Genomic DNA, 20,092 nt, shown 5'->3' on the forward strand with positions numbered 1-20,092 from the left:
CACCTTTTTAGCAAAGCTGAAAGTCAAGTGTTGTGGTATCAGTCAGAGAACAATGTGTCAGTTGGATTCAACGGTTAGAAGTGAGTTACAGGCAGGGCTCCAACGTTTCGCCATTGATCTATGTTGGGAAGATGTGAATTGAGAAGCATTAGAACCATCATCAATGTATCATAATAGTTGAAAACATGTTTGGATCTGATTTAGTACAGATTCATGTGTTGTATATGAACTACAATTATTAGGTGCACTTGCATCTTCTCACTGTGTCTTGATGCTTATTCCCACATTTGCGATGACGTTTTTCCCATCACTCTTTCTACTTTAGGCTGCTGTTTGCTTGAGCTGAGTCTCCCTACACACTGAGCTCTAGCCTCAGGGCGTGTTTATGCTCTAATGTTCTTTATCTGTCTTTAATAAGCTTCTTGCTGCTGGTTACTACTGTGTTCCAAGCCTTCTGCTTCAGGGTTGATGGTGTGATGACAATGATGATAATCATAAACAACAGTAATGATGGAGGTAATGATGCCATTAATAAGCCCATCGCATTACAAATGTGCTGTGGACTGTGTGTGTGTTCGTCTTGTAATGTAGCTGAACAGATCAGGGAAGCTTATGGAGGAAAGCTGCTGTTATGTACTACCAACCAACTTCACCTGTGTGTGTGTGTGTGTGTGTGTGTGTGTGCGCGCGTGCGTGCGCGCGTGTGTTTGAGGTGAGAAAGATGGGCTAGAGACATGACAAGAAGAACGAAATGTGTGAGAGCGAATAGAGAGAGAGGGGGGGGAGAGAGAGAGGGAGAGAGAGAGAGAGAGAGAGAGAGAGTGAGAGAGAGAGAGAAAGAGAGAGAGAGAGCGAGAGAGAGAAAGAGAGAGAGTGAGAGAGAGACGGGGGGGGGAGAGAGAGAGAGAGAGAGAGAGAGAGAGAGAGTGAGGGAGAGACATAGCGGTGAGGCGGGAAGGAAGGCGGTCGCACGCAGTGATTGGAAAATATCGAAGACTCGCGCGCTAATCCGATGATAGGTCTCCGTTACCGGGGGGAAGGAGGGTCTGAGAGAGAAAAAAGAGTAGGTGGGGGGCGGGAACATCTTGCGCTCGCGCGGAGCGTCCGCGGCTTCATAGCCTTTTGTGTTTGAAAGTCTCATATCTCACATATCAATAATTCAAGTGCGCGCGAGAGAGAGCAGACGGAGCTCCCCGCGCGCTATGAGTTCTACTGGCGCCACACTCCACCAGGGCCCCACCGCAGCGCGCGAGACTCCCGCTTATCACGTCTCCAAGTGACAAAAGCAGCCGAGGAGAAGTGAGAAAGAGGAAGAAGAAGAGCTGAATCCCGGGAAACGAGCCGGAGATAAAGTGGTTTGGAGAAGAAAGGAGGAGAGTAGTTGACAATTAAACGGTCTGGTTCCCTTGCAGAGAGACTCCGCGAGGGAGGAACACTTCTTGAAGCACATTTAAGACGACAGCGCGGAGTGGCAGACAGTTGTAAAACAGCAGAGTTTAACATTCATTGGGGAGCACCGGGAAACTCTTCTTGACTTTTCTAAAGCGGGGAATAGACCCACGGTTAAGGGCGAGTGGAAGACCTAAGTTCCCCGTTCCGTTCCGGTATGTTGGCGTTTTGCCTGCTTGGTGCCGTGTGGCTCGCGGCGAATCCGACCCGCGCTCAGAACGAAACGGAACCGATCGTCCTGGAGGGCAAATGTCTGGTGGTGTGCGACTCCAACCCGGCCGCGGACCCCACGGGCACGGCGCTCGGGATCTCGGTGCGCTCTGGCAGCGCCAAGGTGGCTTTCTCCGCGGTCCGGAACACCAACCACGAGCCCTCCGAGATGAGCAACCGGACCATGGTGATCTACTTCGACCGGGTAAGAGACAACACGTCACTCTTTTTTACTCTAAATTCAACGTTAAAGAGAGGATGAAGTCATTTTACTGTCAAATGCGGGCTGCTGCTTTACAGTTTTACACGTCCCAAATCAGTTTGATGTGTTTCCCAAAGCAGTTATGTGTTATAGCGTGAATGCGGACCAGGGCAGGTGAAGTTTAAGATTATATGTGTGTCGGGTGTCATTGGCCTTCGCTTGTATATGCTGCCGGTGCATAAAGCGCTAAATATCTCTAAAGCAAATAAGAGACACAAAACGAATCATACAGTTTTTGTGGTTCATTTATAGAAGGATTCCACGGAATTTTGAAATCAAACCAATACGCATCGTTTTGCTGAACAGTGTATCTCCAAAATATTAAAAGTAGTTTAAAACTGTGAACGCGTAAATTATAGACCAATATTATAAGTCTGGACATCCGTATAGCGGGGACATGAAGCTACACTTTCTGTCTTCATAACGGTTCTTTTCAGGTTAAATATTTCACAGTACTTCAACTTTTCCAGGAGACAATATGGAATATAAGAGGATTGACATCTCGCCAAATAATTTAGTAATGGCAGGTCGCGGGGGCGAGGTCCCACCCGCTTGCCGTTAAAGGTTAATTCCCTCTCAAAGTGCCGTTCAATTACACCCCATAGCTCGTCTCCACCCATAAAATCAGACACTTGCTGCAGAAATGCATAATTGAAAATTTCATTTGAAAGATTGATTAAGTTCCTTCTTATTGCCCATAAACTTTGGAAGTCCTGACAGAAAAAAAAAATCAAGGATAAAAGTCGAGAGTTATTGCTTGACATCAGTGTTTCTCAATGTGTGGTCCGGGGCCACAGGGGCCCTTTAGAGGACATCAGCATGATAAGTGGGGCGTTAATTTCAACACAACTGGGAATTATCTGAATTTTGTGAATAATTATTGGCTTCTTTTCCAGACAATTAGGTCATTTAATACTTAATCTACACTGACATAATCTTTCCATATGGATTGAAGAATTGTATGTAATTTGATATTATTTGAGAATCCCGACATTAAAATTATCAGGTTATATCTCTGCCTGTTTATGCGTATAAAGATGCTCATAGTTCATTTTTATGCACTATGGGTTTTTGTTTGATTTTTTAATGCAACTGCCATCAAAAGCCTGATGAACCATTTATAACCACATGTCTTTGATGTCTCTTCCCTCCTCCCTCGTTTCTCTATTTCTTTCCCACTTTCTCTCATCACAGGTTCTAGTAAATGTTGGGAGGAATTTCGACGAAGAGATGAGTAGTTTTATTGCACCACGCAAAGGGATTTACAGTTTTAATTTCCACGTGGTGAAAGTCTACAACCGTCAAACCATACAGGTAACGTTTGTGTGTGTGTGTGTGTGTGTGTGTGTGTGTGTGTCTGTCTGTCTGCACATACACCAGACCACAGAACCCCATGCTGTTTTCTCCTCATAAAAATGGAAGTCATTTTGTAGATGTTTGCGATGTCTTTCCCAAGAGACACCAAATGAGGCAGGCGACTTTGATAGATGAAAGCCAGTCGCCTGCCACCCGCTGGGCCAATCATAATTAATCGATACATGAACAGAAAGCCGTTTGTTGCCAGCAGGGGGATGGGACGCTTACCTCTCAGCACCATGGAGAGTGCTTTACTTTCAGGACCATAGACAGAGCCCCCCCCTCTCTCTCACTCTCTCGCTATCTGTGTGTGTGTGTGTGTGTGAAATGTAAATATAACATCATGTTGAGCAAGAATTTAGATAATTAAGAACAAATCCACATCCATTTTAAATCAGGAATAACCAACAGCACAATAACTTCTTTCTTTTTACTCAAACACACACACACACACACACACACACGCACACACACACACAAACGCTTCATACCGTCCTTTTGTCCCACTTAGCGACTCATTCTCACTCTATCTTTGTTGCTGCCATAAACCCTTTTCATGTGTCAAGTGATAGAAAACACTTTATTAGACTTCAGGCCATTTACAGAATTTAACATACGCATGATGATTCCTTACAAGCCACATTACACAGATTTAATTACACTATATATGTGTAATTAGGCTGTTGGCAGTGATTAGCCTTTTTGTTTTGCTACTCATACATTATTATTGGAGTCTTGATTTAATTAGAAAAGCTACAACAACAAGGAGGGCTGGTGATGTGTGAGGGGCAAAGCTATGTCAAGCACGGCTTGTCCTCCCAATCGTCTTCATGTGACTGACGCTCGCTCATGACATTGGACTAATGAAGCCTCTCATACGCTACAGAACAAAGTGGTGCCGCCATCTGTGATCATTTTCAGTATTGTCAAAATGAGATGGACCATATTTGCGTCGATCAATAATAAATAGGTTAAAAAAGGAGTGAATATGTAGGATGGCATTGAACACAGAAATTGCTGTATTACATTTGAAAAAGGAAATCTGAACTTTTTTGAAGATTACCTGTGTCTGCTGTGAGTAAAAGCTTTATTCTGTAACTTTCCTTCCTCCTCCAAGCATTCAGACTCTGTGTAACTTCTCCTCAGCCACTTTAACTCATCCTCCCATCCATCCAGTGCATCTGGTGTGTTGAAAACTCCCACTGTTTGATTGCCTTAGAGGCAGCTACCGCAGTGCATAGAGGAGACAAGAGACGGCGTGAAAAAGACAGCCGGCGGTAGCCACAAAGGGATAGGAATGCAAAGGAAGCATGAGTAAAGGAAAGGTAAGAGGATATAGGTACAAGAGGTAAGAGAATAAGTTATAGGGGTGGATAGGGAAAGGGCATGAAAATGAGAAAACAGATAAATGAAGGAAACGGGTAGAATTGGAAAAATGGATGGAAATAATGTTAACATGGGCTGCTGGTGGGAGGGATTGGAAGGAAGGAGAACATACTGGAGACAGAGAGACAAGATGGCAGAGGACAGTGAGCTATCAAAGAAGGAGGGGAGGATATGAAGACATCAGACATCAGTGTGTATTGATCAGTGGATGCTGGTAGGTATTAAAGCTGGAGGATAAACACTTGGCTCTCATCTGTCTTTCTGTATTTGGGGATCTGAGTGTTTGTGTCTCTATTTGATGAGCAATTAAAACTTAAGCATCCCAAATTGATTATGTATTCTACATTACGATGCCTGAATCTCTATAACAACCCCCATTAAAACCACTATGGTTGCCATTTCCACTAATAGATCAAATTAAATTCTGCATAAGCAATGAAAACAAAACATATCGCACTCCTTGGTTACAGGTTTGTTTTCAGGCGTTTACAGTGTCTTTATGTCTGAAGGAGCTGCCAGCACAGTCAGTACTCAACTGCATGGGTCTTTAAATCACCAGTGAGAGTTCCTCTACACAAGAGTGTCACTTCATCACTGTTATTTAAGCACCATCATATATCAGAACAAAATGGAGGCATTGGACACAGCTTAACTTCACTTTGACCCCCTAAATGTAGCAACATCATAACCTACAGGCAACCAATTAGATTTTTTTAGTACTTTCCTAACTATTTGTGGTAGTTTCATTGTACATTTGGATTTTAAATCAACCAGTTAAAGAAAGATAATTTTTCATATATAAGATGTGATTTATATTTTGGCCAATAAATCCACAGCAACATCTAGCAGTTTTGTATTTGACAGTGTGGATCGTCTTTTTTTGGGCATTAATCTGGTGTACCAGCCTGAAAATTTACACCACTGCCTCCAGCCACAGATTAAATATGACACGTAATTTTACGTGTTACTCTTTGGGATATGAGGACTTCAAAATGTTGACACAGAGTTTTGCATCTGTCTGCAAAGAAGCTGAATTTGGTGTCATCAATGACAACGTTAAGTTTTCAATTCAATTCAATTCACAATTTGAATGTGTCAATATGCTACAGAATTTCAATTTCAGTTGATTAGTTAGTCCATCCTGAAACCAAAATGTACATTTCAGATCAGTACTGTGTTTTTTATTATTATTAGTGTTTAGCTTTTTCATTGCTCATTGCACCATAATATGGGCCCTGTGTTACTGTGTGGGTAATATATTTACTACATATGTGGACTATTTAGATACATATATTGGAAAGTAAACATATCATGTTCAATATACAGCTGGTGAGAAACTTAAATGAACTGCGTTTTCATGTATGGTTGGTTGGATATTTTGGAGTCTGAATTCATATCAAAAGAGTCCACCAACATAATGTCAGACTTGAATCTAATTTGGAATAGTAGTTTCACTGGTACTATCTTTGTGAACACCTTTGTTTGTCAACAGTTATCGTTCTCGGTTACACACATAATTATGTGTGTTAAATAATTACTAATTGGAGCACAGCTCCAATTAGCACAGCCCCAGCAGATACTCTATACCTACAGTAGAGAGCTGGAATTAAATGTTGACATCCACACAAATGAAATGTGAGTAATTGTGTTATATTACACCACATCGTTTAGCCGTTTGAAAATTCTGTTGTATGGCAATTTTTAAGACACATAAAAGTAATGACAAGAAAATGTAGCAATGATGATGATGACGATGGGACGATGGGTGATGTTGCGAAGCAGATAAATCTCATATGGCAGAACCCAGGTTAGAAATTCAACTGCACAAAAACTTGCTCATATAAGCAGTCAGTTTGACTTTAACAAAATCACAATGATCAAAACCAATCACAGTGAGGTGAGTGAAGTCTTAGTAAGAGGCAACTGATAACCAGTTAATCCTTGACACCCTTAGAATGTAGAAAGTAAAGTTTAATGTTGATAGGGAGCAGTGCATTGAACCATGGTGAAACCAAAGGCCTGAACAGAATTAGAATCATAAACTGAGCTACGAGAAAGTTTGTCTTTGTCTTACACTGTGTCCAGGTTATTTGGTTGAGAAACAGTAGGTGCAAGTCAGATGTCCCAGGTAAAGACCTTATCAGGGGCTCCATTTGATCTCTTTCTGTTGAAAGATGAAAACAATGGAGTTTGCTTAGTCTGAAACTGGACAGAGAGACAATGGAATCAGGGAGTTGTTTAGCACCAGACAGACAGACAGACAGACAGACAGACAGACAGACAGACAGACAGACAGGGTAGTTTTGCAGTTTATTTGTGTGTTTGTTTAAAGGTCTAGTAGAAGAAACTTTGCTGTACTGATGAAACTCTTGGTAACAGTTTAATTTCCCCCTTAATGTTCTTCTATCATTTTTTTTTATTTCAGCAGTGAGAAGAAAACCTGTATGCATCTCAGTGTGCACAATATGCATGTATTGACGCATCTTTGGTCAGACAACAGGAAGCCAGTGGACATAACATTATTACAATAAATTAGAACAGATTAAATCGTTCAAATGAATTTCTTGTTCTAATGAATTAATTAATTCATTTCAACAATTTACGTATTAAGTCTTTTGTTTGACTTGTTTGAGTTACTTGACAGCCAGTTCAGTGAACCGTAAGGAGAAGTTGAGTCCATGCTGTTATGACTGGGCCTCTATTTACAAGACATCTTGTAAAACCTGTTTACCAACACAAGTATGTAAACATCACCATCTTTTCCACAATGATGTTTCTGTCTTTTAGATCACCTATAGCCTACTTTAAACAATTTAGTGTCCAGAATGAACTTCTACACATTTCTGCGACAACATGAGAGTCCAGTGTCAGCGGTGGCAACTTCAATAGAAGCAAAGGTAAGTTTCAAATTTGTGATTTGACTTTTGTTTATAATTATTAAAGGGCCAAGACAGCTCTGTTTTGAACTTCTAAAATTTACTTAGAAGTTATACACTTGTTATTGTACCAGTAAAACATTAGCTATTAAACAGATTTGGTATTTAGGTCTATACGTTTTTAGTATTCAGAGACTTAACTACTCGCACAGTTATCAGTTGGTGTGATTGTTTCAATTAACAAGACTTGGTAACCCAAAGATTGATTATTAATTAGTTAATCACAATATGTAGCTCAGAAACAGCCAGTATAGTCAATGAAATAATCCAGAATGTTCAATGCTATTGTGGTCCATTTGGTTATATCTGGAGGAACTGTAATCTCTGAAAAATGAACTGAATTCTTGGGAATGTAGCATATTGATCAATGAACAGTGAGACTCACTCTTTCATTAGCTTACTCATAATTTGTTTTTCCTAACGACTATGTTTTGCAGATTGAAAGACTCAGCAGTTAATGGAATGTCAGATACAGAGACCAGAGTGAGAGACAGAGTACACACAGTTCTGTGCTTGTAATGTCTAGTTAGTTTTCTTTTAAAGGTGGAGCAACCAAAAATGTCATAGAAATGAAAATATAGTTCTAAAGTTTTGTAGTTTAAAATTTTGTATGGCATGTTCAGCACAATATGTTGTTAAAGCTACACTGTAAGTTGGCCTGACCAAAAAATAAAGAACTGATGGACGTCCTCCTGACCTTTATTCTTGTCAATTGTTTACATGGTTGTAAAGACAATGAGCTTTACAGGTATCTCTGGTCCCATGAAGTATCAACATTTGTCCTCATTTAACCAACTTTCCAGGCCCTTCACCTCAAACACATTTAAATTACATAAAGTGATCATTCTTTATATTCCTCAAAAAAAAGTTGATGCAAATTTAGAGTTAGAGTTGAAGTAACATTTACTTTTTTGAAAAACTACACCTTTACTAATTGCAATAGTTGCTGATGAACATTCATTCTGAGTGTGAAATGCAAGTAGGCTGCACAAGTTTACAAAGTTTATATGAAGATTTTTAAATGACAAATTATTATTGTATTCTACCCCACAAACAGCATTTGAACAACTTAACTCTATGTGCACTTCAATGTGTCCTATCAAACCCCCTTTTCAAACCCCCTTTTGGTGAATTGCACAGCTAATGTGTTTATCCCCTATTACATCCCATGCTATTAATGGAAGCTTTATCTCCTTTGTGAATTATTCTGTTTATCTAGATTTCTATTCCCTACCCATTTACAGAGACAGATGTGAATTATAGGCCTTAGCAAATGAAATGTGTTACTGCAGTTCTGAATGCAAAAGCTGCAAAAGGTGGTAGACTCCAAGAGTCTATGGGGGAAGACAAGCAGGAGTAAATATACAGTACTGCTGGTCGAGCTCCTCTTTAATCATATACCCACAGTCAAACCAGACAGTCAAAACCAGTTGTAGGTTGTTAAAGAATGTGGGCATATTAATGACCGGTAGCTTGACAGTAGCTCAATGCTTTGAGCCAGATTCATACAGATAATAACGTTATCACGCCAAATACCTGCTACAGTAATTGATGCTCATTCATAAAGCTTGGCTTGCACTTAGCTTTTCTTGCTCACTTGTCGCAGATGGAGGTGTGAGGTAGTGTTAATGAGCTGCTTAACATGCTTTATACCACTTCATCTGGTGTTAAAATAACATTGACAAGTTAAATCAGCAAAGGAAACATATATTCTACTTAGAGCTCTTGACACTAAGACTGACACTAAGATAACAGATAAAAACACTTTACCCCCCATGGTGTGTTTGTCTTTAAACTATTACCCACTTAAAAGTGTAACCACCTCCTCTCTAAGGTATAAATCAATAGCAATGTCAAAATCTTATTTATCTTATATATATTTGCAAGTACAAGTAGGAGCAAGTACAAGTAGCAGTCTTTAATGTCATACAGCCTTGGAGTGTGTTCATTATGTCTGGACCACCATGTGGCACATCATTCTTTGTGGGGCAAATCAGGTGACTATTCCCTGACTCCTTTGAGCATCCAGTTCACCGCTCCCTCGTCTCCTCAGACATTTTGTCCACATGTGTATCACATTCCCAAGGTCCCAATCAACATTTCTTTCCTTTTGTTCCTTTGCTCTCATTTTCCCCCCTCTCTTTATTAAACTCATATGCAAACCATTTATTTATGTGCCACATGATGGGCTCCTTTGCTGAATAAGATCTTCTGTTAAGTGGTCTTGCCCTCCGGCATTCTGTGCCTTCCAACATAGACAAGATAATGTGTACATCTTCCTTCCTCTCAGATAGCCCATGTTCTTTACATTTATTGTGCATTAATATCTGTATCCAGAAACAATTTAAACAAGCTTAAAGAGCTCTCCGGACTCTGTACAAATCAAACTATCAAGCCCTTTTATTACTATTATCGTTTCTGCATGTTACCAACAACGCAGTGCATTATAGGAAGCTGTACTAGTTTCTGCTCATGTTTGAAAGAGAGAGGTGCAGTCTCAAGTAAGCACCCCTGTCACTGCGAAGAGAGCTCCTACCTGGTGCCTCTCAACCTGGGCGCCCCCACAATCAAGGAGTCTGGTTCCAGAGCAGGTACTGTGCAGGGGTGACAACAACTTAATCGACTTAAGATAAGATAAGATAAGATGAACTCAGATAAGATAAGTTAAGATGAACTTGATGAGATGACTTGATATTGTCCAACTTTCTGCACAAGTTCCACCAGAGAGGTGACGAGTCGGTCCTAGACACGAGTCGGTCCTGCCTACCAGGCAATGCACCCAACCTTCCCTGGTGGTCCTGTGTTGTTTTTGTAGGCTGAGCCTGATTGGACCCCATGTTGTAGGTCCAACCACAAGACAGTAACCTGCAAGCTCCCCTCCCAGGCTAGGCTCAATGTGGGTCCCTGGTTTCCTTGTTCTGGCCAATTTAGCTCTGTCCAGCTGAGTCAGAAGGTTTGTGTTCCACTGCATTACTTGGGACCAATGTGCCTTTGGTGACCCTAACAGAGAAAACTCACCTCCTCTATGGATTAAACATAATTTTGTGTAGTTGTAGATGGTGTTTTGATACTTCCCTAAACACACATCAATGTGTAGAAAATGAATCAATATATTTTGTCATTTTAGCTACAGTAATGAAGATGGTAATGAGGCATGTAATATTTTTTCACTTATGATGGAAATTAGACAGTTGTTGATGTATGGTCACAGTCAGCCACATATATTCAGAAAAGCACTGTACTTAGTTTCTAGTTGCCTTATCCAAAAAAAAAACACTCAGAGTTTTAAACCATAGGTCATATTTGTGACAGGGTTTGGTGCTTCTGTCCATATAGTCAGAAGGGAGGCAGTGAGTGGGATATCAGAGTATGTTTGAGGGGAGAGCTGGTTGCCGTCTGTCACATTTCTTTGTGTTTAGTGTCTTGCCACTGAGACTATTAGATGTAGAGTTAGGGCACTGAGCGTACAACGTAGACGGCAAAGCCAAAGTTGCCAAAAACACCTCATAATTTTCATTGGCAAAACACAACTGTCAAAAGAAATACATTAGGAAAAAGGTAAATATTCAGCAAAATCACGATGAGTCCAGATTTTACTGAATTGCTATATAATATAATATAATATAATATAATAAAATATAATATAATATAATATGACCATAAGACTGCCTATTGAATTCACTCCTAGTTTTTCATCCAGAGTGAGAAGTGAGTGTGTGTCTCTAAGGTTGTGATATTGTAAACACTGCAGAGGGCAGAGAGCAGACTGTGATTCTAGCTGAAGCTGAGCCAGCGGTGGTAAGGTGAAGGGTTGACACAAGTTCTGTCAGAGCGCTGACTGACCCTTACACAGTCTGAGGTTCTCCTTTGATTTATTAGTCATCAGGCAGTAATATAGAAATACAGTGTTATATTCTTCTATTGTCATCATTTATTTAACCTCATCTGACGAGTTAGGTGAAGATTTTCTCCTGCTTGTAAGCCATCATGCATGAATCCATGCAGTTGTCAACCTTTTAATTTGTCTTTATCATGAACAAGTAAAAAAGGAGCTTTCACATTAATAGATATTCAGACCTGCCTCTTCTTGACATCAATGAGGGCCAGGTTTCAGTGTTGTAGTTCAACTGAAGCAATCGTTCATGGAAATCTACTACTTCCACTCTTTTCCTTTAATAAATGCTATTATTCCAAATGATTATTACAAAAAATAACCTGCAAGTCCTGTGCAAAGTACAGCAGTATATGTGTTATATATCAGCTAAAATTGGCGGTTTTTACTGCAAGTGTTAATTAGCACAGCTTATCAGCTACTGAGACCCCAAATGAGTTGTGAGAACAACCACAGTTCATCCAGAAATAGATTCTACAAATATACAACATCCTGGACTCATTATTTATTATGTCAAACACTGTAATAGGTTCTCTCCAAAATATCCCCAAAGTGCTAACAGCTACAGCGGCGGTTCCAGCATATAGTTTATTTGGATTTGCTTTGCTGTGGTTTTCAGACAACCTGAGGATCATCTCACAGCACAGGGTTGCCGGGTAACCTGAGTAAATGCAGCAATCTGAATAAACCAAAACATATCATAAAAGCACAGGTTGCTAAAAGTGAAGTATCACCTGATCATGTGCGAAATAGAGTTTAGGTGTATAATGCAGTATGTTGCACTGCCATAACCCAATAGCACACTCACATAAATGTTACTATACAAAGCTACCTTCTCTTGTTTCTCGTTTGATTGTGTGATTGAGTGTCTTTTGCTTGACATAAGGAACAAGTGTCTTGGCTGATGTCCTGGCCATATATAGTTCTCCTAATTATCATGTTTTCAACTGTTTAAGACAGATGACGGCCTATTTGACATTGATATGTTATGTAATGTCACCTATGTAATATCTAATCCTTTGAACAGGAAATGTATCTTGTCTGACTTTGTGTTAGATGCAACCCTTTTACAGCCCTTTAAACAGAGCACCAACAAATTAGACAAGATGTAGGTCCTCAAATAAAAAAAACAGTGCTGCATAAATTTAATCAACTGCCAATTTAAGAGAAACTACAAACTACTGGCTGGTGATGAAAAGTCTTCAGATACTTTAAAAGACAACTTAAATGTATCCGTGGGTGTGCAGTCTTAATGTTATTTCAGTTGTGTAAAAACATTATGCAGCATTTGTGCAGGATTAAGTTAACATTAATAAGTTGATTAATGTTAATGGAATACACTTTCAACACAAATTGATGCATTTATTGATGTTTTTCTCTTTTTCATATTATCGTAACATTATTTTGTGCTTGTTTTTTAAATAATAGATGAATCTTTTAGAGTCTGAAATGTCTCAAAATAAAAAATAATTAATGGCCTGTATCCAAATGTACTAACTACTATCTGCTCACTTCATAGCATTTTAACCAATTCTACCCACATGGACAAATGGGTCCAATTGACAGTATAACGTCCTTGGTCCATCAAAAAAGCTTCTTAAAATTTACCTAGAAAAGTTAGTATTTTGAAATGAATGTGTAGCCTTAAAAAGTGTCTCTTACATGAAGGATGGTTATTATCAGTGGATATAATACGATTAAATGACAGGTGTAAGAAGGATATAAGAACCAACAATTCAGGCATTGTTTTGAAATTTAAACACCTTTTTCCGTTGGTAGATTTGTTTGCAATTGGAAAAAAAGGATTGTTAACACTATTCGGTCCAAAACTGTTATTACAATTTCCTCCTCCAAGATTTTGCAGACGTAAGAATTTTCTAAAATCGAGTAGCAATGTGTTAATGGCGCTTACGAAACAGCCTTGCCTGACTGACTGTAATCAGGTAGGCTGAACTGTGTTTCTAAATAGGGCTTCTAGGCAGCACCCACAGTTCTTGGGGTTCCAAATTGTGGATAAGCAGAAAACATGGTGTTGTGGACAAAAATGCTTACAGTAGCCAGCCAATAAAAACACACTAGCCTAAAGCGATCTCCTGTCCAGCACAGATGTTCCACATTACTATAATGAGGAAGCCTCTGCAGGAGGAAGAGCTTCTTTTCCAAAAATGCTGTGCTTGTTATTGGAAGCAACCAAACAAACAACCTGAAGTACATCCTTAAAAGTTTCTGAAATTCTGAGGTTATACATGCCGTAGGAAGATTCGACATTTGATTTCATTTTGCGACTTTGGCTTGTGTCACTCTAAAATGGTTGATATCACAGTGTTTAAAGAAATTTCATAAATTCAATCTATATATTGACATATGTAAATGCATTGATTTGCCTCAGGGATGCCTCTTCTTATATTTGTGTAAATCAGATTTTCTATGTAACCTGATTAACCTGAATCAACTTTAGAAAGCTTTTTCTGTGGGCCATTTTAAAGGGAGAAGGTGTCACAGCCCATTATGTCTCCATCATCACGTCAAACTACATAAGTGTGTTAAGAGGGAGATGAGAGAGGAAAATGGATATAAAGATAGACAGAGTGAGAAGGAAAGGGACAAGGACCAAAAAATGTTTCAAGAAAAGCAGCTGCAGGGAAAGAAAGTAGAAGCGAAAAGGGAAAGACACAAAGAAACATTAGGGGAATGAGAGAAAATGCCAAGAAAAAACATGGAAAAAGAAAGAGAGAAAAGCATGAAAAAGACATAAAAAGAGTCATTGTTATGCCAAGCTAGTGAACTGGGCAGGAAATGATGATGCCATAACAGGATGTCATCTTGTCACAGGCATTAAGTGCTGCACCGAGACGTCAGACTTTATATTTGCATACCGCAAGCTTGATTTTCCTTCTCTCTCTCTCTTTTTTTTAAGAAAGTTTCTGCCTCCTCTGCTTTGCTCAGTTTATGTATTCTTCTATCTCTCTTTTGCTCTCTCTCGTTTACTTAGGCACTTAATTGGTGATTATGCATTAATGAATGCAGATCGATCGAGTCCTGACACGATGTGCAGCCCTATTATCGCGCTTTTATATTTATGGCTAGTAATTGTGAGTGTAGCTGGCAGCGCGTGTCCATTTGTGTGTGTGTGTGTGTGTGTGTGTCGGCCACAACCTCATCCTTCCAAAGCCACTGTCGCTGCTTTATTAGAACTATACATCACTGGCTCACAACACTGCTGGCCCAATGTGGCTGTTTCTGTGTGTGTGTGTGTGTGTGTGTGTGTGCATGTGTGCATGTGTGTGTGTGTGTGAGAGAGAGAGAAAGAGTGTGAGAGTGTCTGTGAGAGCGAGAGAAAGAAAGAGAAAGTGATGCACCAAGACGTAGAGAATGTGGTGGTGTGGGGGGGTCCAGATGAGTGGTTTGGCAGAATGGTTGGGCAGTGAGCTGGGTGAATGTTTTTTTTTGTCTGTGTGTGTGTGTGTGTGTGTGTGTGTGTGTGTGTGTGTGTGTGTGTGTGTGCGCATGTTTGTTTGTGTGGGTCTCTGAGGGCAACAGTGATGTAGTGTGTTTGGATCTTCTTTGTCTGACATACATGCACACTGGACAGGAACCAATTCTCTCTCTCTCTCTCTCACTCTCTCTCTCTCATCATCTCTCAGTCTCTCTCTCTCTCTCTCTCTGTCGGCTTTCCTCTCCCACTTGTTTAATTCCCCTCTCCTCCACATTATGTTGGTATGCTCTCTTTATGTGTCATCCTTTTCCTCCATTTCTTTCTAATGTTTTTCTATCTCAATATAAGTTCTGTGTTTATGCCTCACGGCCTCTCTGGCCTCTTGCACATTCCAATTTAAACTCAAGGTACTCTCATTCTTTGCATCTACACTACATTATCTGTGTCTGTCACCCATATTGTAACACTATTCTGCTCCACATTTTGGACGTTGGTAGAAGTGGTGAACATTTTTAGAACGCTCTCTTTTGGGCCTTTCTGCTCCATTTGTGTGTGTTTGTGTTCAGGGGTCCAAATGTAAGTGTGTAGAGTTTTGTCCCTCACATACAGTACAGTATATTAGTGTGATGCACCAGCGAATATTTTGATAATGCAATTTCACAATTAGATAACCTAATCTGTTTAATTGCACACTTAGATGCGTGATTGTAGTTGATTAATTTAGTGTCTAATTTTCTGTGTATTTCAAAATACTTTTGTGGTGATTGGGGGGAAATTTCTCTATTTTGATTTGAGAAGCATAAATGTGATGCCAAAGTAAATGTTGTGTTTTTTGTGTTTTTTGTGTGTTTATTATTTTATTTAGGGAGATTTGCGTTCATCTCCTTGCAGATTCTTGGAAATAGTGCTACTGGTGTACAGTTGTGAAATAAAGCCTCAAACATAGTTGTATTGTGATGAAATGACCAACACCAGTATCATTATGAGTATTATCAGCTGAATTATCTGCAAAAATATCAGTACTGTATGTATTTGACGGTTGGATGATAAACCCAAACTCAACTGAACTTAAAAAAATGGGCCACAGCAAAGATATTAGTGATGGGATTGTTAAGTGTTTGAACCAAAGATTTCCTTTGCCAATTTTGACAGTGAAAAGTAAGAAGTCACTGATATTCTTTCTTGATATCAGGTGTAAAACTCTAAGCGGTCGTCTTTCCCTCAGATCTATTTTCAATACAGGTTCCAACTGTCTTCAGGTTCCTTTTGACTTCACACACGCTTTGGTTCTGGTTCAAATGTTTGGTCCTGTGAAGTCCTTTAACTTAAACTAACTGTGTCCTGCTGCTTTTGACTATGATGTGACTATGATGGTAGGGTAACAGCTCAAGGGACCACAACAAGGGTTTTAAAGAGAACTTTGTATACAGTACATGCTGTCCATAATGGTAACAGTAAGTACAATAGTTAATCAGAAATTAGGGAATTTAACATTATATCAACACAAGGAACTCATTAAATTTTAATTGCTGAAAATGTAATGGGCAGTTTAGGCACAACACCCCAAAGAGCCGTTATGTGTAATGTGCTGAAATCAGTTATTTTGAATGTCAGTGATTCATACTGTGTGATGAGTTCCAGTTGGTGATTGTAACTGCTGCTGTATGCATGTGTCAGTTTAAACTACGTGTGCTAGCAAAGCAGTGATGATTCACTTTGGGCAACAATGTCCGTGTTAAAACGATACATGGCACAAGTTTAGTAACCCTGGATTTAAGAAACAGTGAAATGGACACTTTGTAAGCAATGTTTTGAGTATTTTTTGTCATTTCTTAGTTTTATCAGTGAACTTCTTATAGTGATTAGACAGGTAATTGGTTTTCTACGTTATTAAAAAGGTCAAGATCAAATTGATTGTTTTCCTAATGTATTCTGTCTGTGTGTGACAGTCAGTGAGAGCGGACCCAAACTCAGAAAATAGTTTTAGAATTACAAGGTTTTAACCGCAACTGTAGACAGAGGAAGAAACAAAAAGTAGGCCTGAATCTCAGGAAAGAAAAGACTAGTAGAAAATAACACTGGAGAACAATAACAATCTGTCCCTGAGTGGATGGGAAACAGGAGTAGATATGCTGTTGGGTTGATGGGAGGCAGGTGTGCAGGCTGGGCAGCTGAGATGAATGAGTCTGGACAGCAAAGGGGCCTTCATGAGTTGGACTCAAACAGAGTTTGGTATTATAATAACATAGTTCTCCCTCCCTCCCTCCCTCCCTCTCTCTGTCTCTCTCTCTCTCTCTCTCTCTCTGTCTGTGTGTGTCTCTCAACAAAATGTATATTTTGACCTGGACTATTGTTATTCCTTGCAGTTGCAATTTCATGTGCCAAAAATGCAATATCGTTGTTGACATTGGTGTTACATACATTTCAAGTGTAACCAGCTCAAAATGACTGTAATTACTTATTATTATTAGAGAAGTATAAGTACGAAAATAAATCCCAGAAGTGCTTACATGAATAAAAATGTATAGAGATGCTCACATGTGGAGTCCTGAAAGCTGCTCTCTGATGCTGTTAGAGGGGAGGGAAAAGTCACTGTCAGCTACTCCAGTTTGGAATGGAACATTTGTTGCGTCAGGCTAACCAAAGTGTGGGTCTGTGTGTTGTTCTTTCTATGTGTGAATGCCTTGAGGGGAATAGTGATGTCTTGAGGTGATTGTTAAATCTTCTGCACTTGAACCAAAAACACTGCAGCAGTGGGAAGTGTCCACTTGATAAACCCAATGATACTCTCATGATCAACTACAGGTCATTCAATCCCTTTTAAGCGTTTTTCTTTATCATAAAAATGTTTGTGACACCAATACTATTATTTTTTAGGTGTTGCATGATTTGTTTGAGAAATAAATACATGCAAGGCATCAAGTGCTGAATTCAAGATGACTTTGGTTGTGTCGAAACCGTTCCTTGTGTACCATCCTGTAACCTCTCCCTCCTCTTCCTCCTCATCTAGGTGAGCCTGATGCACAACGGCTGGCCGGTGATTTCGGCTTTTGCTGGCGACCAGGATGTGACACGCGAGGCAGCCAGCAATGGTGTTCTGATCCAAATGGAGAAGGGAGACCGGGCTTACCTCAAACTCGAACGAGGAAACCTAATGGGAGGATGGAAGTACTCCACCTTCTCTGGCTTCCTGGTGTTCCCCATGTAGAGGAGGAGGGGGAGGAGGAGGAGGAGGAGGAAGAAGGGATGGAAACAGTGAAGGAGGAGCTGGCAGAGGATGGGAAGAACACTGAAGAGGTGAAAAGGAATATGGCGGTCGAGAAGGAGAGGAGGTGGATTGATGAGAGAACAGACTTCTGCTTGGGACACTGCAGTGGGAGGAGGGGAGAGGAAGGATGGGAGATCTGCCCAAGAAAGACGGAAAAGGGGTTTCAAACAGAAAATGACGAGTTAGAGAGCTAGTTTGTTAAACTACGTAACCAGCGTCTTCACCTCCACTCCTCCTTTCATCCATCATTCATCCATCCTCTCCTCCTTTTGCTTCTCTGTGGCTTGACTGCTGCTTTGGACAGCCAAACGTTTTTTATTCTGTGCTGAAAATCACAATTGATCATTTGTTTCATGTTCTAAAGTGTAAGCCAATATCCTCTACTGTCCATCATCCCTCCATTTATTCATTCATTCATTTATTCACTGAGGAAGGTTTCCATCTTTTCCTACATTGTCTGAACTGCCTCCACAACTCCCACTTATTACAACCTTGTTTGAAGATTTTGTTACTGGTGTCAAGCAAGAATTGGTCCACGTCACTGGAACGCACAAGATATCAGATAGAAACCTCCCATTGAAAAATGACCTATCAACTGAAAGGCTTATATGCCATTTTGTTGATCATTAACATGTGAACCAAATAAATCATCACATAGACTTCATACTGAGACAGCTCTTAAGTTGTAACACCTCTCTCAGGCTAAAGAAGCAGCGTCAGATCTGGCACTGTGCTTTATGAAGTATGAAGTAAATACTGCTGGAAAATAAAAGGAGCCTCGAAAGCTAGATCCCTGAAGATTTGTTCCTTGCAAACCCACCACCCAACACTCATACTTCCTTTTGTTCCATTCTTTGTTTTCTTGTGTGATATCTGTACACACAACCTGTTCCCTCTTTTTCCATCCTCTCCCATGATTCCTCTACTTTTATAATCCATCGTTGAAACCTTTTCCATGTTTCCCCTTGTGAGTTATTTTCATAGCGCAACAGAGTTGAAACTTTCATGAAACCCTTTGTTCTGGTGGAACACATGAAGCTTCTCAAACACATACACACATATGTATCTGTGGATGAGGTATAGCTGTCTGGCTTGTAGTGAATCTTCTGTTAGAAGAAGGAGGAGCAACTAATGCACATTTTTAATTAAGAATTGTTTTAGGTGTATTCAATACCCTGACTTCACTCTGTCTATATCTAATAAACCAAACACTGGATGTTTTACTTAAAACAAAGCATCAAATTAGCAGAATGTGTTTCCACATCACAAAGCAGAAGTCCAGTATTGAGAAATCAGGATGTCAACTTTGAGTCCTCCTCTTCTGCCTCCTTTTTTTCATCCTCAATTCTGTCTTTATGTTCTTCCCTCTATGCACTTTAATGAGTCAACCTTCATCCTGTTTCCCGACCTTTCCTCCACACCTCCATTTATTCATTTATTCCTCTCTCACTCATTTGTCTCCATCACTCTCCTGCTTTTGTTTTTTTACCTGTGATCACTTTTTTTCTGTGCTCCTCTGGTTTTGCATTGCTTCTGTCTCTCAGAGCCTCTTGTGCAGATTTCCCTCCCATGCTTTTAATAAACCCCTGTCACCCGCTCACTCCTCCCCTCCTGTCCCAAAACGTTGCTCTCTTTTCTCACTTCTCAAGTCTGTACTTTATCTGCTACTGTACTCGTTTGCGTCCCAGCACGGATCCTTCCTGGCTTTTTCTTCAATGTTGGATTGTGGACACTGAAACCAACTTACAACCACAAACAAACTGTTCCATATATATAGTATACATATAAATGGATATATACATATGAATTTATCAAAATCTAAGCCACTGTTTCTATTCTACTGGCATTATGATGATAATAATGATAATACTAATACTGAGAAATGAATCTGGTTGAT

The 20,092-nt window shown here is 39.9% G+C and overlaps 1 protein-coding gene across 1 annotated transcript; it reads left to right on the forward strand.

The window, feature by feature from the left end:
• The first annotated feature begins 1,247 nt into the window (after positions 1 to 1,247).
• cbln1 (cerebellin 1 precursor) lies at positions 1,248 to 18,985 on the forward strand. The gene is made up of 3 exons (XM_076142401.1): positions 1,248 to 1,864; positions 3,116 to 3,235; positions 17,938 to 18,985. Exons 1-3 carry the CDS (start codon positions 1,607 to 1,609, stop codon positions 18,133 to 18,135), a joined length of 576 nt encoding a protein of 191 aa, XP_075998516.1. The 5' UTR covers positions 1,248 to 1,606; the 3' UTR covers positions 18,136 to 18,985.
• Positions 18,986 to 20,092: the final 1,107 nt, after the last annotated feature.

This window comes from Genypterus blacodes, unplaced genomic scaffold, assembly GCF_046128005.1.
Source record: "Genypterus blacodes isolate CSIRO-AG114 ecotype Tasmania unplaced genomic scaffold, CSIRO-AGI_Gbla_v1 ptg000021l_1, whole genome shotgun sequence".
NCBI lineage: Eukaryota > Metazoa > Chordata > Actinopteri > Ophidiiformes > Ophidiidae > Genypterus > Genypterus blacodes.